The sequence below is a fragment of the Geotrypetes seraphini genome, chromosome 5, assembly GCF_902459505.1.
Source record: "Geotrypetes seraphini chromosome 5, aGeoSer1.1, whole genome shotgun sequence".
Lineage (NCBI taxonomy): Eukaryota > Metazoa > Chordata > Amphibia > Gymnophiona > Dermophiidae > Geotrypetes > Geotrypetes seraphini.
The window spans coordinates 82809763-82836862 of NC_047088.1; the positions used below are offsets into that span (position 1 = coordinate 82809763).

At 44.4% G+C, this 27100-nt stretch overlaps 1 protein-coding gene across 6 annotated transcripts in view; it reads left to right on the forward strand.

Annotated features, from left to right (window-relative positions):
* Nucleotides 1-27100, forward strand: part of AIFM1 (apoptosis inducing factor mitochondria associated 1) — a 136143-nt gene that overhangs the window by 3296 nt on the left and 105747 nt on the right. For 4 of the 6 annotated variants that reach the window (XM_033945167.1, XM_033945168.1, XM_033945170.1 and 1 more), the window contains exons 2-4: nt 8848-8990; nt 17479-17575; nt 22533-22559. In XM_033945167.1, coding sequence (XP_033801058.1) covers nt 8848-8990; nt 17479-17575; nt 22533-22559 — 267 coding nt within the window. Of the gene's footprint in view, nt 1-8847; nt 8991-9609; nt 9735-17478; nt 17576-22532; nt 22560-27100 lie in introns of all 6 variants that reach the window. The other 2 variants (XM_033945171.1, XM_033945172.1) reach the window with 1 other exon arrangement.

Genomic DNA, 27100 nt, shown 5'->3' on the forward strand with positions numbered 1-27100 from the left:
ATCTGAAACAGTGTAAAACACAAGTTCTGATATATACCACAAGCCAACTGAGTTTTGATTTTGGCTTCTGCGCTAAAATCAGCATGAAATTCTCATTCATCCTTGTTTTGATTTTGGCTTCTGCGCTAAAATCAGCATGAAATTATCATTCATCCTTGTTTTAATTTTGACTGAAAATTTTGGTGCATTTTGGTTATGTCCCATGCTCTCCTCCTCTCTCACCCAAAGGTTATTTGCCTATTTTATCACTCTCTCACTTCTGCCCTTGCCACCTCCGCAGTCAAAATAACTGCTGTGACTTTCAGTGGCAGTCTTGTGAACCTTTTTAGGATTGGAACCAGCACAGGTGGGAGTGATCTGCACGTACCTAGTTATGCTTTAGAATGGGAACATAACTGGTTATTTATCAGTACATTTTTGTGACCTTAGTAATATAGTGGAAAACATGCAAAAATTGGAAGAGTGGTCTAATGTTTGGCAACTAAAATTCAGTGCAAAGTGATACATTTGGGGAGTAGAAATCTGAGTGGGATGTGTGTGCTGGGAGGCGAGAAGCTGATATGCATAGACGGGGAGAGGGACTTTGAGGTGATAGTGTCTGAGAATCTGAAGTTGACAAAGCAATGTGACAAGGCGGTGGCTGTAGCCAGAAGGATGCTAGGCTGTATAGCAAGGATGTCAAAGTGCTTCCTCGAGGGCCACAATCCAGTCGGGTTTTCAGGATTTCCCCAATGAATATGCATGAGATCTATTTGCATGCACTGCTTTCATTGTATGTTACTAGATCTCATGCATTTTCATTGGGGAAATCCTGAAAACCTGACTGGATTGTGGCCCTCGAGGAGGGACTTTGACACCCCTGCTGTATAGAGAGAGGCATTACCAGCAGAAGAAAGGAGGTGTTGATGCCCATCTGCAGGTCATTGTTGAGGCCCCACATGGAGTATTGTGTTCAGTTTTGGAGGCCACATCTGGCCAAGGATATAAGAAGACTTGATGGGGAAAGCAATGAAAATGGTTGGTTGTCTGCACCAAAAAGAAATATGAGAAGAGATGGAGGACCTCAACATGGATAATCTGGAGGAGAGGAGGGGCAGGGGTGATATGATACAGCCATTTAAATATTTGAAAGGTATTAATATAGGACCAAATCTTTTCTAGAGGAAGAAAATTGATAAAACTAGAGGACATAATTTGAGGCTGAGGGATGGTAGACTTAGGAGTAATGTTAGGAAATTCTTTTTCACGGAGAGGGTGGTGGATGCCTGGAATACCTCCTGAGGGAGGTGGTGGAGAGGAAAACAGTGACAGAATTCAAAGAAGCGTGGGATGAACACAGAATCTCTAACTAGAATATGAATGGGCAAACTTTCACAGTCTGAATCCTGAAAAAGAGATGGTTTAAATAGGCTTGAGTAAGCTTCAGTGGCGAACTTGAACAAAGTAAAAAAAAGACAATTCAATCATGAAATTGTAATGCATGTAGTTGCAGGGCAGACTGGATGGACCGTTCAGGTCTTTATCTGCTGTTATTGACTATATTACTATTATCTTGAGGTTGCCATAGTGACTGTTTTTCCTGGCCAGTTGTGCATGGAGGAATTAAAGGGATAGCACATCCTGCCTACTATAAGTAGAATAGCATACACTTTTTTTTGTTATTTACAGAAATGAATCTTTAATGGCTCATTAGTCCTTCAATTAGTCATGTAAAGACCCTTCTAACTTCTCAGCTTGTGATGGTGGTTCTGTCTACATTCAGCAACCATGGGCTTCTCTAAGTAGCTATCTGAGCATTGAAAATAAAGGTAATTTACCTGGCCAAAGAGCAAGGAACAGCTATAAAAGTAATTTTGTGAATACCATCAAAATGGATGTTACATGGAACTGTTGAAGTTGAGGCTATAATTTTTGTCTTTCATCTTGTTCTTATGTTTCCTTTTTCTTTCTTTTGGTCCCAGATTCACTTCTCAAGGCAATGGGGGTTGCTTGTAGCACAGTAAGACAACAGAGAGGAGTGGCTTAGAAAAAAGTATTTTATATAGAAATAGGCTTATTACACATGTACAGTGTACATGTACATTTAAGTAAAATGTGTCTCCTTCTGTAAGTGTCTGAGGAGGGGTATGTGTGTGCATGAATGTGTATATCATGCTATGTGGGTTTCTGAAGAGGGGTGAGTGTGTCTATGTGTATGTGTGTGAGAGAGAAGAGATCTGTGTATGTTCTGCTCCTTATATACTTGAATTCTCTTTTTCTAGCATTTTCCTGTGTCAATTTGGTTTCTAGTGCATTAGGTGTGTCATTCTGGTTGTATGGGTAATGTCCCCATGTTTGCAAGCAGTGTAGAAGGAATCCACTCCAGCTTTTGAATTCCCCTCTTTCACTAGAGGGCTCTGTTGCCCACTTCAGTTTTTCCTTGTGCACGTCAGATGGAAGGAGGCTTTATCCCAGGACAAGCAGGCATGATATTCTCACATGTGGGTGACGTCATCTACGGAGCCCCGACACGGACAGCTTTTCAAGCAAACTTGATTAAAGATTCAAGTTTGCTGTGCTGCACCACGCATGTGTGCCTTCCTGCTCCACTAGAGGGCGCATCCCCTCCTCATGGTCTCCAGTTCGTTTTTTTCCGCGGAGCCAAGAAGTCTTGTATTTTTTAGGCTCTGCACCAAGTGCCTTCTAGCACCGCGATTTTCTTATTTTCTTTAATTTGAAGTCGCTGTGCGAGTGTTGTTTATTTTTCCTGCTTCGTCGCGAAGTCGCGGTTCATTTTGGTCAACCCGGGGGCTCCCGGGTTGTCGCGGCTGCGTGGCCTCGTTGGCCGCGGCCTGTACATTTTTCTATGTCCCGGCCTTTGACCGACTTCAAAAAGTGCACCAGGTGCAATCGTCTTTTGTCCATCACAGACCCGCATCGCTGGTGCATTCTCTGCCTGGGGGCCGACCATCCGACCGAGTCCTGCCCCCGGTGCGCTACTCTTCAACACCGGGCCCTCCGTTGACGAAAGGCCCGCATGGCGGATCTTTTTGCCGCCGACCAGCCCTCGACCTCGGCCCCGGCCTTGACCTCGGCCTTGGGTTCCTCGGCCCTGCCTCGAGACTCAACCCCGAAGACCTCGGGTTCGCAGAAGTCCTCGGCTCCGGGTAAGTCCCCTCTTCCTTTCTCAGGTTCCACGCCGGCGAAGAAGCCAGCCTCGGGGACGCTGGCCGGGCATGGTGGGAGTTCCTTGCCTATGGTCCCGGCAAAGTCCTCCAAGTTCTCGGGAAGTGCCTCCACCACACGGGAATACTCTAAATCGAGGTTGCCCTCGGTGGAGTGTACTGCAGCCTCGGACATGCCCTCGATGCATGCTCCGGGTGATGATATCATCGGAGCTGTCCGCTGTGCTGGCCCACCTTCACCCGGCCCCGACCTCGTGTGTGCCGGACCAGCCTGAGCCCCGTGTCGAGGCCTCTCGGGACAAGGTGCGCCGGTCTCGCCACCTCTCGTCCTCCTTGGATTCCTCGCCGAGGCGCTCGAGGCGTTCTTCCCCCACAGAGCTCCGCGGGGCGAAGCGTCGGTCGAAGCATGTCGAGTCCTCGGGCCGCAGAACTTCCAAGAAGGCCCGGAGTTCTCCTCCGCTGCGGGGCCGCTCCCCGACGTCTCGTACTGGACCACTGAGGGTAGCTGAGTTATCGCTCGCTAACCCTCGGATTCTGTTAACTCCCCCTCGGTCCGGGGCTCCATTCCGAGGCTCCAGGCTTTCACCGAGGGAGTTCGGGGACAGGTCTCCGGCCCGACGTTGGTCGGTGCCCCGTACCCCGGCGGCGTCCCCGAGGGGCTCCTCGAGGCGATGCAGGTCCTCGACCCCGGAGCGCTTCCCGAGTGTCTCCCCGGTATCGGAGTACGGGTCGGAGCGGGAGCCTCGTTACTCGAGGGAGGCTTCCCCTTCCTTTTCTGCGAGGCGGAGGTCACGTTCGCCGTCCCCTCACGGGGCTCCGGGAGCGTCTCGCCCCTCTTTCACTCGATTTGTCCAGGACATGGGTCGCGCACTTGACTTAGACCTCCAGTCCGACTCGAGGTATTCTAAAGAGTTTCTGGCGGAGCTGAATATGCCGTCTCCGCCTAGGGAGTCCCTTCGGCTGCCGTTGAACCCTGTGCTCCGGCAGACCTTTATCAGGAACCTGGAGACTCCCTATATGGTGACGGCTGTCCCCTCTAAGATGGAGTCAAAGTACCGTACGGTGCCTTGCCCGGGGTTTGAGCAACTGCAACTATCTCACCAGTCGCTGCTGTTGGAATCCTCTTTGAAAAAGGCTCACCCCTCCCAGGTCTCCGCGGCGGTCCCTCTGGGTCGTGAGGGCAGGACCCTGGATAAGTTTGGCAGGAGGCTATACCAGAACTCGATGATGGCCTCTAGGGTGCTAAACTATACTTTTACATTTACGTCCTTCTGAAACACCTGATTGGACTATTGGGAGCTTTCACGGCGGATTTGCCGGCCTCCCGTCGAGGGGCGTTTGGCCTGCTCCTAGAGGATTTATCCAATCTACGCCTCCATCTGTTCCATGCAGCCTATGATGGCTTCGAACTTTCCTCCAGGGTCGCCGCCTTTGCTGTGGCCATGCGTCGCCTTTGCTGTGGCCATGCGTCGGCTGGCTTGGTTGCGCCTGGTCGACATGGACCCTAACTTACAGGATCGGTTGGCGAACCTCCCCTGTGTTGGTAAGGAGCTATTTGATGATACCATCGAAGCGGCTACGAAGCGCCTCTCGGAGCATGATAGGTCGTTTGCTTCTCTTGTTTGGCCAAAACCTAAGCCACCCGCTTCTAGACCTTTCCGGGCCCTCCCGCGCTGCTACCCGCAGAAGTCCACTCCAGCTTTTTCGCGGCCTCCGCCCCGGCGTCAGCAGGCTCATCCTAGGGCTTTGCCCAAGTCCCAGCCACCTGCGGCTGCCAAGCCGTCCCCGTCTTTTTGACGGGATACGCGGATGGGGCTGGCCCCCTCCGCTCCGCTGTCAGGCCTTCTTCCCATTGGGGGCCGCCTCAGAACCTTTCTGATCTGTATATTTCTTTAGTCACAGAGCATTAAAGTAGCTAAGATAATGGCTTGGCTGTAGCCCTACTTTTTGACTATTGTATCTTTTAAGGACCTTTTTCCACATTTGGGGATTTAAGATTAATTGGCTATATCTGATGGCACAGGAGTGTCAGGAGCTGTTCGTTCAGCTCAAGCCCTTAGTTGCGCAGGTAACCAAACACATGTCCCTTCCAAATGAGGGAGGTGTGATTAAAGTATATGCAGGATCGCAGAGTGGAAGTGATTCTTAAAAGACAATTCAAAGCGCTAGCCTTGGGAATCAAGGCAGCAGCAGCAGCTTCCTTTGTGATATGTGCCTGTCATACCTGGTTGCTGGGGTTTGAACTGGCTGAGGGCAAGACTTTGCCCCAGATCCTATTAGCTGGAGTGGATTGCATAGCCTATGCTCTCTATGACATCATCAGAGTCATGAGCAAAGTTTTGGCTTATTCAATTTCAGCCTGCAGAATGCTCTGGATCAGACAATGGGCTGGGGATTCCTCCTCCACGGCTACCCTTAGTAGATTTCCTTTCAACGGACAAATGTTGTTTGGAAAGGGATTGGATGATCTCATGACCAGCGTGGCAGATCATTGACTGAAATCTCTACCTGACAGCAGACTGTGAGCCTCTAGAGGCTCTGGGTGGTCTAATTTTTGTGGCTTCAGGCTCTTTCAGCAGTACTCAGGTAGGTCCTCTTGTAAATGCTTCCAGAGAGCCAGACGAGATTCTCAGGTCCCAGGCAGAGCCAAGCCTCCAGTTCTCATTCCACTCCAACCTCCAAGAAAGCACAATAACGCCATGTCTAGACTGAGCAGTTCCCTTGAAGATAAGGGGATGTCTTTTGGAATGGGTACAGATCTTATCAGACCGTTGGATGTTAGAAATCATTCAGAATGGTTACAAGTTTGAATTCACCCAGCCCTTAACCCTTTCAGGACCAAGGGACATATTTGTCCCATAACTTTAAAATCCTATAAATTTTGATTGGGATAGTCTACAGTTCTAAATTTGATATGTACGGATTCCATATGATACTGCCTTTATGTAAACAAACTGGTTCCGACATTCATTCATTAGCGTCGTTGCCAGATTGACGAGAAGATTCACTTGCCACACTGTCCATAAGCCAGAAGTGTGATTTTTTTAAATAAAAATAATGATATTTCACAAAAAAAAATCAATTTTTTGGCATCTGCAAGCCCTTTTTACCATAAAAATGTCGTCAAAACCACAAAAATTGGCCTACGATCCTTATGGTCCTGAAAGGGTTAATGGACTGGTTTGTGGATTTCCCGACAGGGTGACCAGAGAAGGCAAGCAAGAGGCTGTTAGATAGTTATGCCATAGAGTCTGTGCCATCCAAAGATTCAGGCTCGGGCAGATACTCCATATACTTCGTCATGCCCAAGAAAGACTCGGATGAGTGGAGATCCATTCTGGAGCTTACACACGTCAGTGGAGCATTGAAAGTGCCGCACTTCCGAATGGAGACAGTGCAATCAATCATAGAGGTGGTGGCACCGTAGGAATTTCTGACCTCGCTGGATTTGAAGGAGGCCTGCCTGCACATTCCCTCTTTCCAAAACACAGAAAGTTCTTAAGATTTCATGTCCTGGAAAATCATTACCAGTTCTCGGCTCTTTCCTTTGGGCTGGCAAAGTGATGGTGGTGGTAGCTACCCAACTATGCAAGACGAGCTTGCAAGTTCACCCATGCCTGGACGACTGGCTGACCAGATCTGTGTCATTCCACGCGCCTTAGGCCCCACCAGTAGGCGGAGCTTTGGGACGGATGGGCCAATCCGGCCTCATTCCGTCGTTGGCTGCCTGCCGGACAGGCGGGTTTGGCTCCCGTCTGTCCGGCCAACTAGCAAAGGTACGGGGAAGGGGGGTGGGGGTCTGCCAGGGGGGTCGCGGGTCGGCTGGGGGGGGCGGTCGGAGGTTCTTGGTTGGGGCGGTCGTTGGAGGGAGGGAGGGGGGTTTGCGTCGAGGGCAGGAGGGCCTGGGATCCCTCCTGCCCGTAATGTAGTGCGGGGTGGGGGTAGGGGGTCGCCGTGGCCAGGAGGGTTTGGGCTCCCTCCTGGGCCGATATTGTTGGGGAGTCGGCCGGGCAAGAGGGCTTGGGCTCCCTCTTGCTCCGATCGCGGGTGCGGGTGGGAGCGCGTGCGAGCGGTCGTTCGGGGTGGGGGTGTGAGCGGTCCTGCTGGGGGGGGGGGTGAATCGGACGTCGGCGGGGTGGGAACTATGTAGGAAAACTTTTGTATACCGCGCTCACGCGTATAATGCGCGAGGGGTATGCGCTGTAGGTAAAAACGCGTATAACGCGCGCGTTATATGCGTGAAAATACGGTAATTATATCTTTGCTTCCAATTGGCTGCAGAGCTTCATAAAGCCATGATTTCTGGAACAGTTATGACTTAAATCAAAATATACGCCAGGAGCAATGAAGGAGTCAAAGTAGGCATTCAATTTCTTTTCTTAACATTTTTTGCTCATAACAGTGGAGGTAAACTAATGTTACATTCCAAACTTTGCACATTAACCCCATCCCCCACCTCCTTTTATAAAGCAGCATTAGCTTTTTTTTTTTTTTTCACCGACCGTGGCAGTATTAATTCCAACGCTTATAGGAATTCTATGAGCGTTGGAGCTAATACTGCCGTAGCCAGTGATAAATGAAAAGCCTAACGCAGTTTCGTAAAAGAGGGGGGGGGGGGGGAAATAAAGTAGTAGTACGGGTTGGATTAATCCCCAAAATTTCATTTCTCTTGGAGGCTTTGTTGGGCTGTAATAGCTAGACAAAATTGCCATTTTGGGCTATGCAGAGCACAGTACTCCGAGAATGACCTACGTTCAACAGCCTCTACTATAGGTCTGAAACCAATAGAGATCAAGCTGAAAAAATTTGCATGGTTTCATTTGAGGCTATAGGGAACATCTACACAAAATTTTATTCAATTTGGAGGAGGTCGAGTGGGTATTGGACCACTTGACATGGAATAACCAATTTCTTTTTTAAAGTGCAGCTTTAGCAAACACTGGTTATATTAAAGCAGGGTCGAGAAATCCTGGGTTGCCGTCAACTTGGGAAGCTGCCACTCTTATTACTGTGGCCTTGAGTTGGTAAATGGAGGAGAGGCAGATTTATGGGCGAGAGTAAATGAAAAGAAGATTAAGAAGCCAGATGAAATGGTATGAGAGCAAGTCTGGCTGGAGGGATGGAGAGGAAGAAAATGGAGAGAAAGAGAGAAGCAAGAAGACATTGGGCAAAATATAAGGAACACACTATTTTTCTGGCTTACAAAATTGATTTGACTAGTGCCAGTTTTTATAAATGTTCCTGGCTCATGTTTTGCCAGAAGTGAGCTAAAGAGCTGCTAATGTTTTATATATTACTTTCTAAGGGTATGTATTGCTATGATGATTTGCTTCCCCACCCCTAGGAGAACAAGATTTTGTGAGAGAAGTACGGTAGTAGTTTTATTTTACTTTTTCTACTGCTGTTTCCCAAGTATGAAGCATAGAGTCCTGCAGTCTCCTACCAGAGAGTAGATAAAATACTGTAGTCCATTTTTAAGCTTTTATTTCAGTATCCATTAGCATGCAACGTTCAGAATTCAGCCTGTCTAGTATCCAATGGCAAACATGAATATGAGGAAACTCTCCTGACTGGTTAATTCTGTGTTGGTTTCAGTCATTGACCAGGTTAGCTAATGAAACGGAGGATAAACCATTCCTTGATAATTCTGTGTATTTTTTGTCTGATAAATTGTGTCCTTTAGGTATCTTGTTGCAGCGATGGCGTGTTCCCTTAGAACCACAGCTAACCAGACACATGACTAGCTCTGGTGTACCGGGGGACAAAGGGGACACTTCTATATTTGTCCTTGTTGTGGGCTTATCATCCCTAGGAGCTGGTGTTTATGTAAGTAGAAAGGCAGCTTATGAACTAGCTACATCTTGGGCTCTGCTACTAGCTGACCATTTTGTACTTCCCGCTCAGATTTCCAGTCCTTTTAACATTTGCAGGTTTCATGTAAGTTTCCTGTGTAAATGCTGCCTGCCCAGCGACCTGAAAGAGCAGAATGGAGATTTCATGAACAGCTTCTCTGTTACTAGCATTTTCATTTCTCCTTTCAGTTACCTTGGTTTATTGGAATAATCTTGTGCTTTCAGAACGTGTTTCAAAAGCAGATCCTTCGGGCTTAGGGATGTATTTTTCCTAACTTGAACCAGACATTGATGCAGAGGCAGAATGGCAATATGGACATGCTTGTAATTATTTTTTTTTTACTGTACAGAATTTATTTACAAGATGTATAACTTGCTGTTCCTCCCCTCCCAAACACAAAGAAAAATTCTAAAGCAGAGTGCAGCTGAAAAAAAAACACAAATTTAAGAAAGCAAGGTAACTGAAAACTAACATGTTTTTCTCCCCAAGGAGCTATGTAATAAGCTTATAAATTAATTCCAACTAATCTTTAGTGCTGCCTTTTATCTATTTCCTTTTTCTCTGTCCCCTGATCTTCTGTGTACACCTGCAGTTGCGCAGTGTCACCATCTAAGAACCTCTTCTAGATCGCTGTCTACAGGTATCCCTGGAAAAGATGGCAGCAACCTTGTGTACTACTTAATTGTAGGAGGAGCAATCACAGGGGCAGGAACTTATGTAAGAGGGGTAAACTAAATTGCACTTTCCTGAGGTGGGAGGGAGTGGGGTGGTGGCAGAAGCATGAGAGCCCAGGTCCTACCATGCATGTTTAACTAGGGATCAACAAAAACAGCATTTCTTCAATAAGGTTTTAAAGGTTGGGCATCCATTCTCCATCTATCTTTTGAATACATTTGTGTTTCTTAGTTTACTGCATTTGCAAACGGTTATGGGCAGTGAGTTTTCTGAAATCATCTTTGCATAAGTGATTTCGATACCCCATGAACCTCACAGTGATATGTTTTTCAGTGTTTTGTGTCTGTCAACTTTGGACTTGGTAAACATTGAAGCAAATATTAAACTTGCTTGCCCATTAAATAAGGACATCAGATTGGGATGGCTGCCTGTAAGAAACTGCACATTGTCATGTGACAAGTTTCCCTAAAATGTGATTTTTTTTTGTCATATAAACTTTCATTTTCATTACTTTGTATTTTCTAAATTCCAATGAAATGTACTAAAACTGATTTTGTTGATCCCTTAGTATACCACCTGGTCAGACAGCATCATACATACCTCCAATAGACCATTTGTGGATGGCATATGTTCTGTTTAAAGTAAATTTAAGCTCAGGTTGCTGGTATTGCTGAAAACTGTAGAGTCCATGGAACTGCCCTTTCCATGATGTCACATGAAGTACTTTCCTTGGCAGCTTGTCATTTTTGGGTTTAGTTAGCTGGCAAGCCACATTTCACTGGGTGCATAGCAACAGTAATGAATTTTTGCTAAGTGTAGCCATAGGATGATAGCAGGGAAATAATCTCCAGATCTTAAGAATGTTTCATAATGACATGTACATTTGAATTTAGCTGTGGCTTGCTAAGCTTTTCAAGGATGAAATTTTTTCACTATAAAGTTGGTGGTTTTACTATCCTTATTTTAAATTGTAACTGCATCTGTAATATATTCAAGGGTAGAAAATATTTTGAAATGTTAAATGTTGGCCAGAATTTTAGGCATCAAGTAGAATGACTTAATTTTTTTCATCCTTCTTTTTTCCTGCTCTTATTTTTTTGGAGGGGAGGGGGTGCTTTTTGTCGTCATCTTCCCTTTCCCTCCTCTCCCCCTCTATCTTCCTTCTCACTTCCTTTTGCAGCCACCTTCCCTCTCCAAATAACTAGATCTTTACCTCTCTCAGGCTGGATGGGCTTCAGTAGGCAGTCAAGATTAGGAAAGCTCAGGAATCAAAATGCAACCTGGAAAATACAGCTCAATACCACAGGAAGTTACTTTAAACGATTTGTGGCAATTAAACGTAAGGATGGAGATGATGCTGAAGTCTGTAACTAACCAGGTTCAGGTTTTTTCTTTTTTTGTAATTCTTTATTTATAACACGTTCAAATACATCTGAAAAAATACAACAAAGCAGTGCACACACCATGATCACCACCAATACCCTAACAATACAAACCCATTATGACCATTGTTTACCATTTTCCATAAGCCCACCAATGAACTCCCTCCCTCAATATCTCCTCTTCATCCAAAAGATCCCCTCCAACTCTCCTTCCGTCCCCATCCCCCACCCCCTAGAAGAGATAGCTGAGATACTCCAAGATCCATAGAGCTTCCAGCCCTTTACATAGAGAAGACATAGTTATACAAAGACAAGATCAAAAGCACCCTCAGAGCACTAGTCCCCCCCCCCTCAATACCAACATCGAGCTACTGGGCCAAGCATACCCTTCCCTCCACCTCTAGAAATCTACCCCTTACATCCTCAAATTGTTGCCAATGTCGAGTAAGTAAAGCAGAGAGTCTATATCTCTCGCAGACCCAACCCAATTTCTCCATCATCTGCAAAATAATCACTGTAGGGCTCTTCCAATGAAAGGCCAGTACCAACCTGGCAGCCGTGAAAGCCAGACGAGTCAGCTTGTCTTGAGTGTCTGCCCCCCCCACCCTGGTATCATCCCCTATAATGCAGTTTGTGCTCAAACTCCCACCCAGCATTGAAGAAGGTGTAAAAACCTGAGCCCAATAACCCGTAATTCTAGGACATCCCCACCACATATGAAAGAATGTACCCTTATATCTGCACCCTCTCCAACATTTATCTGTACATGAAATATACATTTTGCTAAGCAATGCAGGTGTGATATACCAGTGCACTAATAGCTTAAGTGCATTCTCCACCAACTGCAGTGCCACCGCAGCATGTTGAATGCGCAGGGCAGTCTGTTCCCATTCCTCCCCAGAATAAGTGATACCCAGATCCACCTCCCATTCCTTCATATAGGAGGTCTTTTGGTCCTTGTCGACCTGTAACATTTGATACAGGGCTGAAATACACCCTCTACGCACCAGAGCCCCCAACAGCAATTCAAACTGAGAACATTGTAAAGCTTTAGGTTCTACTTTAGCCCTCATAATATAATTTTTTACCTGTAGATAGGGAAACAAATCCCCCTGCTTCAACTGGAATTGAGCTTGACCCTCAGGAAACAATTTAATATTCTCCCCCCTCCACAATCTGGCCAAAGCAATGTAGCCCCCTGCACGCCCAGCGTTTAAATATGCTCCATTCCTTACCTGGTAGGAAGTCAGATGCAAACAAAATGGGAAGAAAAGGAGCCCCCTGAGCCCTGCCCACTAGCTTCTTAGAACTGTCTTTCCAAACCCGCAAAAATGATTTTGGTTGAAAAGCAAGCCTTAAACCTGCAATCTTTTTCTGCGTCATCGACTAAAGATTCATATAATATTCACCTTAAATTGGAAATGATGGAAAATCATGCAAGGGCTAGGAACCTGCATTTGATTAATTTTTCCTCAACTCACTTAATATCCCCAGAGATTCTGTTTTAAGAGATATCTCAAGGAGATATTAGGATTATCTAATGCAGACACTATGATGTTTTCAAATTATTCCTCAAAAGAGAAAATTGACCATGAAACAGGGAGTGGACCAGCTTTTTTTCTGTTGACTAATCTTACTGATTTTTTGGAAGATTCAAACTCGATCCACTCTACTGGTAACTTGCCTAAGTGAATCAGACAAAGTTCTGATTTATGAAATTTTACTTTAAAAGTAAGGACATAAAATTCTGTAGTGATAAGATTTTGATTTTCCCTGATGTGGCTAGACCTACACAGCTCAGGAGGAAAGCCCTTTTTGGCATTGAAACCTAGAGCTGTGGGTCTAGGGGTCACTTTTTTCCTTAAATTTCCCTGTAAGTGTCTCTAAAGTTGAACGGGGATAGATTCCTTATAATCGTAAGGAAATTCTTCACCCAGAGAGTGGTAGAAAACTGGAACGCTCTTCCAGAGTCTGTTATAGGGGAAACACCCTCCAGGGTTTCAAGACAAAGTTGGACAAGTTCATGCTAAACTGCTGAGACCGGACTCATTTGGAGCACTGGTCTTGACCTAGGGGCTGCTGCGTGAGCGGACTGCTGGACAGGATGGACCACTGGTCTGACCCAGCAGCAGCAATTCTTATCTTCTTATGTATATCTGCAAAATAAGGATTATGTTTTTGGGACCCCACCCAACCAACTAGTATCATTTATTTAGGCTAATGAGAAATAAGCTTTGATCTGTTTGTTCTGACTTTAGATTAAGGGATAATGGTGGGCTAGATGGAATTCCCTTTTTGAAAGATGAAAACAGATATGATTATATTTCTTATATTTTCCATTTCTTTAACTCTGTGATGTAACATTGTTGAAAATTCTTAATTTTTTTTTTAAAAAAGGAAAATACAACTGCAATAACAGTGTGCTTCTGAAGCTATTTTGAAGTGTTGGTTCCTCTTAATCAGCACATTGCTGTGGAGCCCTCAACGACAGTCAAACATATTTAAAAATGTCTACCATATATACTCAATTATAGGTCAAGGGCAGTTTTAGACCTAAAAATGGTCTAAAATCCTCAACTTATGCGTAAGTTGACCATTACCTGGGCCAGCAACTCTCCCTTCCTCCTTCCATCTCTGGTGGAATTCTGTTCCCTCTCTCCCTTCCTCCATCAGCCCTGGAATCCCCAACATGCTCCTTTTATTAAAAAGCATATGAGTCTTGAACCAGTGGGTTATTTTCCTTTGCTTGTGAGTTTGTAGAAGGCAACATCTACCTTTTTCTCTCAGCTTTGCCTCCTGCATCTCTGGGCTGCGCCCCAGCTCCTCAGTTTTTTCTTCTATAAGCAAGTTGGAAGGTGTCTTTCTGATCTGCTCTGATTTGGATTTTTTATTTTCGGGTTTTTATCCGAACTCTGAAGCTTGTGATGCTGCATAGGTTGCTACTGGTGAGAAATCTGCAGCTGGGAGTGCAACCTTTTGAACCTTCCTGGCCAGACTGCCCTAACACTTTGGGGGCTCAGGGACCATTCCCCTGGGAGCAAGGCTTTCTCCTGGTTTTTACTGGAGCTAGAGTGCAGGCTATGTGGCCCTGTGCTGGTCCTGAGGGCTTTAGTGGGTGCTGACTGCATTCCCCCCACCCCAAAGACGCACGAGGAGCTGTGGGGGTCTCGGGTCTTGGTCTCATTTAGAGTCTGACTGGCAGCCCAAGGAAACAAGTATTTGGAGTGAAGTTTCATGCTTGTCTGAGGCAGCAGTTCTCTCCATTGTCCAGCTGCAGTTACAGCTTAAGCAGGCACAACACCAGCACAAATGTGATTCATAAGAACATAAGAACATAAGCAATGCCTCTGCTGGGTCAGACCTGAGGTCCATTGTGCTCAGCAGTCCACTCACGCGGCGGCCCAACAGGTCCAGGACCTGTGCAGTAATCATCTATCTATACCCCTCTATCCCCTTTTCCAGCAGGAAATTGTCCAATCCTTTCTTGAACCCCAGTACCGTACTCTGCCCTATTATGCTTTCTGGAAGCGCATTCCAGGTGTCCACCACACGTTGGGTAAAGAAGAAGTTCCTAGCAGAGTCTGACATGGTGGTGGTTACCCGTGGCTAGCCGTGTTTAGCCGCGGGTAACCCGCCGAAACGGGGAAAGAAAGATAGCAGTCGCTGCAGGGACGGGGACAAGGCCATTCACCGCCCCGTGGAGCGGTGAATGGTCTTGTCTCCGCAGAGAGGCATCAAGGATCGCGCGGTCCCCGCAGCCCCTGCCCGCCCAATGGGTCTTAGCCAGCTCCCTCCCTTCACCTCACCTTAGTTTGCAGGTTTTTCTTTTTGGCGACCTCTGCACGCTTTCAAAGAGCCGCGCACACGCGGCTGCTCAGTGTTCAATCTTCTGCTCTGACGCAACCGGAAACAGGAAGTTGCAGCAGAGCAGAAGATTGAACACTGAGCAGCCAGCGACGGACAGGTTCCGGCCCGGGAGGCTGACGGGTTTAGGTCAAGCGCACCGAGGACAATGGCCTCATTGGTGTGAGAGTGACGGGCGCCCCTCCCCCATGGATCCGCCGCACCCTCCCCAGAAGAATGCCTACGCCCGGCTCGTGCAGCAGCACCATAGCCCCCGCTTCAGGCTCTTCTTGAACCACATCGCTGACATAATGCACCTGCACGAAGGCGCCCCGAAGGAGGAGCCGGACGCGGCCCCCAGCAAAGGCCCTGTGCCGGCCTAAAGGAGAGGAGAGGACGAGTCGAGGAAAGCCGGGCTGCTCATCATCGTCGACACTTCTGGCAGCAGAGTCGTGTTCAGTTGCGCAAATGAAGAGGAGGGCAGCAAAGTGCAACTGAGAAGAAAGAGGGCAGGTTGGCCAAGGAGCAGCCTCGCCCCGCTTCCTTGCTCTCGGGTCAAATTCAAGGTGAGGCTTTTGGCCCCTTCCTTCTGCGCTGGCAAGACTAGGCATGAGAAATCAGTGCTAGGAAGTAGAGAGTGGGGGGAAATGATGGGTTTTCAATGGTGAAAACTCCGGAGGGAGCTCAAGAAGCTCCTTTGAGCTTGAGCTGGTGAAGGAAATGCTGGCACAGAAAGTAGAGGGTTCCTTCTGCTTTCTGGGGCTCATTTGCAAGTAAACTTCCTTAGACAATGACATCCTAAGCCTTCCTTCACAACCCCGTGTGCTTTCTCCCTATCTGCTCCTCATCAACTAGCCTTGGTCTTAGCTGTGGATGATATCTCCTTCAATTTATTTAACCCATAATACCAAAGAAGGTTCAAGGTGAGGAAGGTAGATAGATAGGCCACGCGAGAGGAGCTGAAGGGTGGTAGAAAGGAACAGATGGTAAAGGAGGGAGGGAAGGGTGGTGGTGGAAAGGAATAGAACAGACATTGAAGGAGGGTGAAGGGAAAAGTGGAAGACAGAGTGGGGAGAAGATGCTGGAAGGGAAGAAGACAGATGCCAGACTATGGGGGAGCGGGGGGAAGGGAGAGGCACAGTAACAGCAAATGGAAGACGCAGAGAGAAGACACACAGTGGATGGAAGGAATTGAATGAGAAGATGTGGAAAGCAGAAACCAGACAAAAAAGGTAGAAAAAAAATTTATTTATTTATTTTTTGCTTTAGGATAAAGTAGTATATTAGTTGTGTGGATAAAAATTTATAAACAAAGCCCTGCCAGCTGAACATCTCTTTCTCTAGTTCAGCAGCCAGAACTTTGATTTACAAGAAAGGAATAAGCTAAATATTACTGTACTAAGGCTTATATGGATGCTGCGGGGATGGTGACGGGGCGGTGAAAGGGATGGCAGTGACGGTGACGGGGCGGTGCAGAGGATGGTGGGCCGACGACAGATTTTTTTTCCCCGTGTCATTCTCTACTTCCTAGCATTTGTTTTAAATCTGTCCCCTTTCAACTTTTCCGAATGCCCTTCTGGATTCAGTTCACTAAGTGTTCAATCCCTTCCTGTAATCTGGGAGTTGCAGAAATCTAAACACTTTTCTGAGCACATGCTCCTCCCATCTTAGAGAGAGAGTTAGAGCCCCTGTAGTTTTCAGTTTCTGCACGCAATCTCTGCAGAAGTCTTTTGGATTTGCTCTGCATCTTTTTCTTATTTTTTTTGCTTAAAGTTCATCTTTTTTGATGGCTTTGAGTGCCTTGAGACCCTTTTGTGGTGGTCCTCTGTCAGAGAAAAGGACACACTCTCATGGAGTTGGACTGCTGCTTCATTGAGAAACTTCAGTGGATCTGTGGAGCCAGCCTGCTGTGTGCTACCCATCCTGGACTCGTGGTCCATTTCCCTGGAAGCTCGCTTGCCCTCTGACCTTGTTGGGTTTAAGCGCAGGCTGTATGCTTCCTGAGTAAAACTCCTCTGGGTTTCACGCTGCTGGCTGTGTTTCCCGCCCCCGGTCGTGTGGAGAGTATCTGTGTATGTGTGTGTGTGTGTGGGGGGAGGTGGGGGAGAGAGGTTACAGTCAGTGTCTGTGCAATTGGCAGTCTGAAGATTTTCAAGTCTGGTCCTTTTGGAGCTATTGTGAGGCAAAAAATCTCTCTTCCTCCATTCAGCTGCAGTGTAAAGAGCAGAAAGGCAGGCACATCACAGACTGTAAGTACACCTCCATTATTTCCTATGGGAACTTCAAAGGTGGTCTGTGAAACTTTCTAAAATGAATTTTTGAGAGTTTCTGAGGATAGGTCTACTTGAAGAACATTTTAATTCTGCAGTGAGCAAATGTTCTGCTGTGAGGTATATTGTACCCTAATGCTGATAACATGGATGGGGCAGTTCTGGTTTATTCAAATTTAGATTTGGGAAAGGGAGGGATAAGATCATGTGATTAATTGAAGTTTGATTAGTAGAATCTAAAAAAAAAAAAGGAAAATTCTAATTATTTACATGTCCCTGTTCTATCATTAGCTCGTCAAGACCCTGAAAAGTGACAGAGCCAGATACAACCATCGATTGACATCATTTTCAACAAATGAACAGAAGCAGAAAGAAAGAGAAATCAGTGGTGGGTACTATGATAGAAATTACTGTTGATGCCAAATTAGATGTTTAGCAGAGTGGCAGTTAGGTTGTGTTTTGTCAAACAGTTTATTATACTTAAAAGGATGTTTTGTACTTTCATAAATAGTAGTTGGCTCAAGTTACTAGTGAATATTTGAGATAAGTTGTCAAACATCTCATATGACATGTTTCTCATTAACAAGCAGGATGAATCAGCCTCACAAATGGGTGAAATTATCTAAACTCACCAACCTGGTTCTGTTTTCCTCCCCTCCCCCCTCCATTTTACATGCAGTTTGCATTTTATTGGTATGATGTCTGCTTGGGATTCTGATCCACAGCAGTCCCTCTGTCTAATACCACTGGAGCTATTCCATGGGCACAGGTGTTTTGTTTTATTTTTTTTGCTTTTTTAGTATGTCATAGGGAATTATGCATTTTATGTACTTAAATTGATTCCCAAACTTGTCGTGAAGGAACCCTAGCTAGACAGGTTTTCAGGATATCCACAATTAGGTTTGCATGCCATGGAGGCAGTGTGGATATCCTGAAAACCTATCTGCTGAGCCAGCCTGCTTTATGTCTACTTTATGTGTTTCTACTTTGAACCATGGTGGGCCAGGTCATTTGCAGAATCGCTATTCAACTGGGACTTTTGATCCTACTACTATAGCTCCAGATTGTTCACTGGCCATAGTATGCATATCTAGTACGGCTCCAATGGGACAAAGGTATCAAGCTGTCGGTTCATCTGGGGCTACTCAGGCAAGGTCTAATTCACATGGAGAGCTCAGATCTTTTTGGACTTGGTCATGGCTGTTGAGCGCTCAGCCTTAGAACTAAAAAAAAATGGGCCCAAAAATGGGGGCTTCGGTTTATATTCAAGCCTCCTTTTTGATGATGGTGCTTTTTTCCTCCCCACCCGATGACCAACGCTGCTATTTTATACCCCACACTACCCCACCCCCAATGTCCAGCACTGCTATCCTCCATCCCCCTCTGATGACTAGCACTGTTGTCTCCCTCCCTCCACAATGAGAGGCACTGCTGTCTCCCACCCCCCTCCAATGACTGGCATTGCTATCTTACTCCTCCCACCCGGATGACTGATAATCCTATCATCCACTACTCACTCCTCCCCACCCCAGACCGACATCGCACTTACAGTTCCAGGACTCAGGAAGCCGACACCTCTGTGCTGGCGAAGGGGCTTGAGCATCTGTACTTGCTCAAGGCTTGCTGGACTTCGAGAATCCTGGAGAGGGCAGGAGCCAGCAGGACACGAGCAAGCGCAGACACTCAAGGCCCTTCCTGGAACTGTAAATGCGACGTTGGTCTGTGGCAGGGAGGAGTGGTTAGTGAAGGACAAATGTGCCTAAGCCACTATTCTTCAATTCTTCAACGTTGCTGTGGCCTCCTCTATACTGTTATTTTGCTGTGGTTCACCCCCATTTCAAAACAACTTCTTGTTTCCACTTGGGCAGACTGCACCAAAGGAACAGTACAGAGGAGGCCGCAAGCAGCGCAAGAGAATTACTCCCACATCGGTGACCATGTAGCTTTTCTGGTGAAAAGAGCTTCAGAATTTGGTGGGGAGAACATTTTATGTTTGTTTATTAAAAACTTTATATACTAGGGAAGTGGGGAAGGAGAAAGAAGGGAGAGATGCTGAACGGGAGGGGCAGAGAGGAGAGGAAGGAGATGGTTGCACATGGACGGAGGGAAGGGGAAGAGATGGTGCACATGGACGGAGGGCAGGGGAAGAGCTGGAAAGATAGATTTGAAATGGAGGCGGAAAAATGGAAGAAAACTGAATATGAAAATCAGTGCCAAAGATGGATTTAGTGTAAGATGTGAAGAAGGAGATGAAAAAAACAGCAAATGCATAAGGAGGTCTTGGAAACAGAGTTAAGAGCAAAGAGGGAGCAAGATGATCAGAAAAATAAAATTGCCAGATAACAAAGGTAAGAAAAATGTTTTTATTTTCAATTTAGTGATTGAAATAGTCAGTTTTGAAAATTTACATCTGCTTTTATAATTTGAACTGTTCAGGAATAAATGCATTTCTTTCTATTTCTTTTGTAGTGTACTATGTTCAGAGTCTGGCATATTGGGGTTTCATTTGTGTACAATAGTACTTTTAATTTGTGGGTTTGTATTTGAAAAGGATTTTTCTGTTTTCTGCATGTGTGACTGAGGCCCGGTGTTCTGGTGGGGATAGAAGTTCAGAAACTTTGGTTGGTGTCATGGCTCCAAGTAGGAAGATATTTGTCAGCTCTCCTTCAGCTTTTCTGGACTCGAAACAGCCCCAACTGAAAAATTAGTGATCACTTATGTTATTATGACGCTCACATACCAAAATTTCTAATCTCAGTTTATATTTGAGTCAACCTTTTTTCCTCCTTTTTGGGGGGAAAAGGTTACCTCAGTTTATATTTAGATCGGTTTATATTCAAGTATATACGAGTCGTATGGCAGTTGTACAGTAGTCATTTCTATTCTTCTCCAAGCTAAAAAGCCTTCGACTGTTGCGGCCTATGCTAAGGTCTGCAAGGCTTTTCAGTTGTGGTGTGCCAAGGGTAATGTGGAGTCCTTCAAGGCTAGACCAATCAGAGCCTTAGGCCCCCCCACCCAGTGTATCCCAGGATGCATCAGGAAGGGGGTCTTAGGCCCTGATTGACCCATGTGCTTAAGCCCCTCCTATGGGAGTGGCCTTAGACATCTGAGCCAATCAGAGCTGTAGCCCCTTCCCAGTGCATCCCAGGAGTGGGATGGGCATCCCTCCTGCTGATCTTCTGAATAAGGTATGGGGATGGGTTGGAGTTGTGTGTGTGTGTGGAGGGGTCCAGGTAGCCAAGACAGGAGGGAGTGGGTACCCTCCTGCTGATCTTCACAGGGGGAGGAGGAGGGGTTGTTCCGGGTGGTCCTTGAGGCAGGAGGGAGTGGGCATCCCTTCTGCCAATATTCAAGGGAGGGGGCAGGGCCTGGTTGGCCTGTCATTTTTTTTGTTTGTTTGCGGGCCATTGTCGGGAGGGGACCAGTATGACTTTTTTTTTTTAATGGGGGCACATATTGTCCATGTGTAACACATGCACAACACCTGTACCCATTTAAAAAAAGCCTTCCTATCCTGAACAGCTGAATGGCAGGAGACTGTTTTGGGGCTTCCAGTGCCGTTCAGCTGTTCGGGCTTCCTCTGTGCATGTGTCAATTGCTTTTCCAGCAACTGATTGGATGGGATTATGGTAAATCTTCATGAACCTCATTTGCATGCAAAATTGTTTCAACATTGATCACTATTTTGAGATCGGACAATTTACCAACACTACAGTGATCTGATGGATTTTATCAGCAATATTGGAGAATCTGGCCCTGGGTTTGGATGTTGTCAGCGTATACTTATTCCTTCATTTCACTGTGTGTGTGCTACAAATCTGCTTCAATATATATTCCACCTTTCATCATCTGGGCTTGAAACCTTTCAAGTGTAGGTGCTTCAGAGTGCCCTAGCTTACCACTTGAATGGAAACACTCTATTCATAAGTGCTCAATTTGCTGAAGGGATTGTACCATACAAAAACTGCAGCCAAGAATGAAACCACCATTCTCATGGGACCTCAGTATGGTTCCTTTGAACCTATGGAATCATTATGATGGAAAGTTGGATTTTTTTCCCTCGGAAGTGGCAATTTGAGCCTGAAGAGCAAACAATCATCTCATATTCTCCATACCAGCAGTTCTTCCTCAATATAGGTGTGGTCATTCAAACTCACTGGCCTAAAAACCCCCTAACAGATCACACACAAGGAGATCCCAAGAAAAAATAATCCTTTTATTAAAACAAACACCTGATGTGATCCACATTTCACCCACTCATGGGCTGTTTCAGGGGTCATTGGGGGTTTGTTTGTTTTTTGGGGGGAAGGGGGTCCCCTCAGAAGTGGCAATTTGAGCCTGAAGAGCAAATAATCATCTCATACTCTCCATTGCAGTTCTTCCTCAATATAGTTGTGGTCATTCAAACTCACTACCAAGACCCCCCTCAGCAGATCACACACAAGATCCCAAGAAAAAAAATAATTATTTATTAAAACAAACACCTGACGTGATCCACATTTCACCCACTCATGGGCTGCTTCAGGAGTTTGTGCTAAAACAATATGCAAATAGTAGTATATAAACATAAAATTATAAGGATATCAATTCATAAGAAACATATAAATGTGAGGGTTAACAGCCAAGCTGTGTCCTTTACTGGCACCCTTGAAGTGAATGCAGTGATTGTTCTGCCTTTTTATTCAACACTTGCCAGTTCATTGACAGTATTTGCCTATACACAGGTCAGACACAGTATTGGCTAGATCTTGTGACTCCTGAGGCAGGCGTTTGTCGCTGAAACACAAATCGGTGTCAAATTGGCAACATTTTCATGTGTATTGCAATTTTTTTTGTATGTAATTGAATCACGCAATCTGGTTTTAGTGGGTTTAGAAATTTTTTTCATTGTTTTTTGGTTTATTAAGAAATACTATTTTATATATGTTGATTCACCTCTGTCGTATATTGGAATTTATTCGGTCCTCCTTTATTCTTTTACCTGAGACTTGTATACATTCGTAATGTATTTTTCCACTTTTTTTTTTTTTTTTTGCTTCCATAAAGTAGTGATAAAATAAACCAAAGGGAAATAATAAGATAACTTTTTCAAAGCTATCACCTTATTTTCCTTCCTTTATGTTTTATTTTTATTTATTTTCTTGAACTATCTGGTGTGTCTTTAGATGTTTTATTGGGTCTAAATAGGTTTTTAGGCTTCCTTCTTAACTTTCAACTCCAAATATATGTAAAAAATCAACTGGAGGCTTCAGATTTAACTTCTTATTGCTGATCTGTGCTGTGTAATAATCTTTTACCTGGGACATGTTTTCTCACAGAAAACTTGTTTTTATATTTTTCTGTAGAGAATGAAAAACCGTCCCATGAAGAAGGTAAGAAAATAACAAGTAACAAAGGAATATTAGTAAACTTTGAATGCTTACCTTTTATCTGCATAGAGAGAAGTTGAATAAGCACAAATTTGAAACTTGGGTGCACGTCAAGACTTTCCCTGGGCAACAGCATGGATGAAGAGGTGAAACCATGGGCAGAGTTGAGCAAGGCAGAAATCAGGTGTGATTAGGAAGCAGATATGGGAAAAGAATCATAATTGGAACAAGAACCCATCACAGTGCTGTAATCGGGCATGAGAAAAGAACCAAGGGTAGAACAGGAATGAAGAGTGAAGCTAGTGGGGAACAATTTGTACTGAAGCAGCTCAGTGAGCTGGGATACAGTAGACACAGGTCAGACCCACCAAAAACTGTTGAACCAGGAAGGCTGGGCCTGTCTTATATAATATACTTCCATTAAGAAGTCTCTCTTCTTGCTAATCCTCTGGGTTCCTCAAGGAGGGGGAGGGGCAGTCTTCCCCTTCTGTCCTTATCACATTTCTGGGAGTTCAGGTTGCAGTTAAGCAGCCTGTATGGTTTCGGCCTTGATTCTCTAATGTCAGCGATCGTCGCTAAACCATCGGTGCTAACTGACCGATTCACAAAATGGCCCACCACATGTTTTTCCCCTCGATCGCCCATTTTCCGATCCGGCCATGAAAATATGTAAAACCCCATGCAAAATAGCCAAGCGATTGATTCACTAACATTTGCTTGGCTATTTTGCATCGGATTTTATGATCCTAAAACCTGACTGCTGTAGACTAAAACGGTTAGGGCTCTTCAGCTTGGAAAAGAGATGGCTGAGAGGGAGATATGATTGAAGTCTACAAAATCCTGAGTGGAGTAGAATGGGTACAAGTGGATCAATATTTCACTCTGTCAAAAATTACAAAGACTAGGGGACACTCAATGAAGTTACAGGGAAATACTTTTAAAACCAATAGGAGGAAATATTTTTTTCACTCAAAGAATAGTTAAGCTCTGGAACGCATTGCCAGAGGTTGTGGTAAGAGCGGATAGCGTAGCTGGTTTTAAGAGAGGTTTGGACAGTTTCCTGGAGGAAAAGTCCACAGTCTGTTATTGACAGCGTGGCATATTGCTCGTCTTTGAGCTTCGGCCAGATACTAGTGACTTGGATTGGCCACCGTGAGAACGGGCTACTGGGCTTGATGGACCTTTGGTCTGACCCAGTAAGGCTATTCTTATGTTCCAGATACCCCACTCTTTTTTTATCTTCTATACTTTATTTATTTGGATTTAGCTCACACCTTTCCAGTTGTAGTTCAGGGTACAGTGGATATTTGTCTGTGAAGGGTTGCCCAAGGTCACAAGGACTGTATATGGGATTTGAATGCTGGATTCCCCACTTTTCAGCTTGCTAGTCCTTCACCAGGCTGCAGGGTCTATCCACAGAGACAAAGGCTGAGGCCTCTTCCCAGATTTCTGTCAGTGCTTGCAGCAGTGTCCCTTTCCAGTTGAGCACCAACTGCAAAATTTTGTAGCCCTGAAACTGCCTTATGTAATAACAATTAATATAAGATAACCTTAAATGTTGAATGAAGAAATATGTAATTGGTCACTGAGAAATCTTGTGTATCATAACTCTGCTGTGATCAGATAAATGTAGAGTAATACTGCAAATCCAAAAATACAGTGACAAAAGCGATCTCTGTTTAGTTCAAGATGCTGTGGTTCCTACTTTTCCATTAGTGCAGTGATGGCTAACCTTTTTGAGCCCGAGTGCCCAAACTGCCGCACAAAACCAAAGAATTTCCTCAAAGTGCCAGCACGTCAATTAAACCTTAATAACAAGATTTTAGTATCTAAAAACTCTTTATAAAGTTGCCTGAACTATGTAACATCATTTTTAAAGGTTGCAATCTTTGTATTGTCAGAGAATCAATTTGATTCACAATCCTTTGGTTTTCATTTCAATTTATTGGCAATTTATAATGTTTTAATGATTTCATTCAATTTAATGAATTTAGGAAGAATTTGATTCAGTTACACAATATATTTTACATTACATTACATTACATTACATTAGGGATTTCTATTCCGCCATTACCTTGCGGTTCAAGGCGGATTACAAAAGGTTAATTTAAAAAAACAGAGTTACAATGATTAGCTAGAGAGGTAAGTTGTAGATCTTATAAACATTTAGCGGGTTGTTGAGGGTGAGGTGGTTTGTAAATGTATTTTTAAATGTATTATTTTAAATGTATTATTCACATAACATGTCAAATGTATCCTGAGTAAAAAAAAAGATAAACTTCTTAAAACTGTTAACTGTGTCAAGACTCGGTGTGTATTCCCAAAGAGTCTATACATGTTTTTTTGTAAAATTTACAATCAAATTAGAAAATAGTTAAATCATTACATTTCTAATAATATGATGTAAAGAAAACAAAAGAGCTTTCAATTAAACCAACCGTTTTTATTGGAAATTCCAGATTGGAATACAACAGGGCCATGTAAAGTCCCTTTTTTAAATAACATCTTTAAATAATATTTAATTAACTTAGAAAGTGTCTTAACTGCAAACTGAAAACACTGCTTCATGTAAACATATGCATTGGGCATGCTCTGAAAAAAATTAATGTGATTTTTGTTGTTGCATGCATGCTGATAACTTGTCAATCCTTGGCTCATAGTGCGTTAATTTCAGAGCAACACATGCAGCACTCATATCATCCGTTAATCTGTTTCTAGCATCAGATTTTATATGATTCAAAGCCGAAAACAGCTGCTCACAAGCATAGGATGACCCAAACAAAGTAAGAAGAGCAATCCCAAGTGCTTTCATGGACTTAAAATTGTCTGGCAGAGAATTCCACGCTTTTAGGATTTCATTTTCAGAACTGCTAGCAGTGATTTCATTTGTCACCCTTTCACACTCAATACGTTCAAGAGCCGCATGCAGGTCATTGAATTTACTTTTCCAGATAGAGCTTTCTTGAAATTCCAGTAGCTCCATTTCCAAATTTTGAATATCCAACCACTGTAAGCAGGAAAGATCAAGATCTTCAAATGTGGACTTTTCTGGGGAAGTTATAAATGAAAGGGTTGTCTCCATCTTATGGAACTGAGAAAATCTTTTACTAAAATTCTCCTTTGCTTCGGCTACAATGGTGGAATATGCTTTGTGGATTTCCTGGTGTTTTTTATGACTGTCCACAAATGTAGAATTATCCAAATGTATTTTTAGGTTGGGAAAATATTTTAGCTGTCCACTCTCAAGGTCTTTTTCAAAAACATGCAATTTTCTCTCAAAAGCTTTGATGTCACTAAACATGCTTTCTGCTGTTTTTCCCATGCCTTGTAATTTTTTGTTTAGTACATTAAAGTGGTTAGTAAAATCTGTAAAGAACATGAGGTTGGTAAGCCAGGCCATGTTGGTGAGTTGAGGATAGTCTTCCCCCTTTTCGTTCATAAATAGCCTAACTTCTTCCAAGCAGGCCACAAATCTCTCTAACACTCGTCCTCTGCTCAGCCACCGGACATTATTGTACATCAGTAAAGTGTTATATTGTGCCTGAACCTTATCAAGAAGGGCTTGAAATTGTCGAAATTAAGAGCACGCGCCATGATGAAGTTCACCATTTTTGTTACATCTTTGAGGACATCGTCAAGTTTTTTGCTGCTTTCTTTGGTGTATTATGCAGTGAAATTGAATCAGTGGATGTTTTGCTTCCTTAGCAAAGAAATGAATGAATCCTGATGTTGTCCCCACCATGCTAGGTGCTCCATCGCTAGTAACTGAAACTACTTTTTCTGGACTTATGTCTAGTGATGAAAAAGCCTCCATCACAGCATTGTGGATATCTATCCCTTGTGTTCTTCCAGGCAAAGACAGCAGTTTTACAAGCTCTTCTCTCATGATGTCACCAGTAGCATAACGCAAAATGAGCGCTAGTCTTGCATGGTTAGTAATATCTGTACTTTCATCCAAGCACATGGAGAAGGGTGCTTTTTGTAAGTCGCAAGTAAGCTGTTGACTAACATCAGCAGCCATTCGCAGAACCCTATCTTTTGCAGTATTTCTGCTTAGCGGCATCTCAGAGATGTGCTGCACAATTTTATCCTTGTTTTGGAAATCATGGAAGAGTGAATTACTCCCAGCCAAAATTGCCTTTTTGATAAAATCTCCATCAGAGAGGGGCTTACCATGTTTTGCCATGCACAGTGAAATTTGAAAGCTGGCAACAGTAAGATGATTAGTTTTTGAAAGATAGTTGCTAAAACTAAGAGACTGGGAGTGATAGTTCTTTAATTTTCCTACAAGGAACTCTTTTCTTTGAGCTAAACCAAGTTCAGCAACACTGTTATGGTTGGTCTCAAAGTGACGTTTGACACTTGATGTGCGAGAAACAACACTTTCATTCCACATAATATACAATGCTTTCCCACTGCGTTCAATCACTCCATATGTCTCTGTCCAGGCCTCTTGGAATGGTCTTCCACTATCTGTTTTTGCTTTTTTTGCTGTACTCATTTTCTTTGTTCAAGACTTCAAGTCTACAAAAAGATAAAATTTG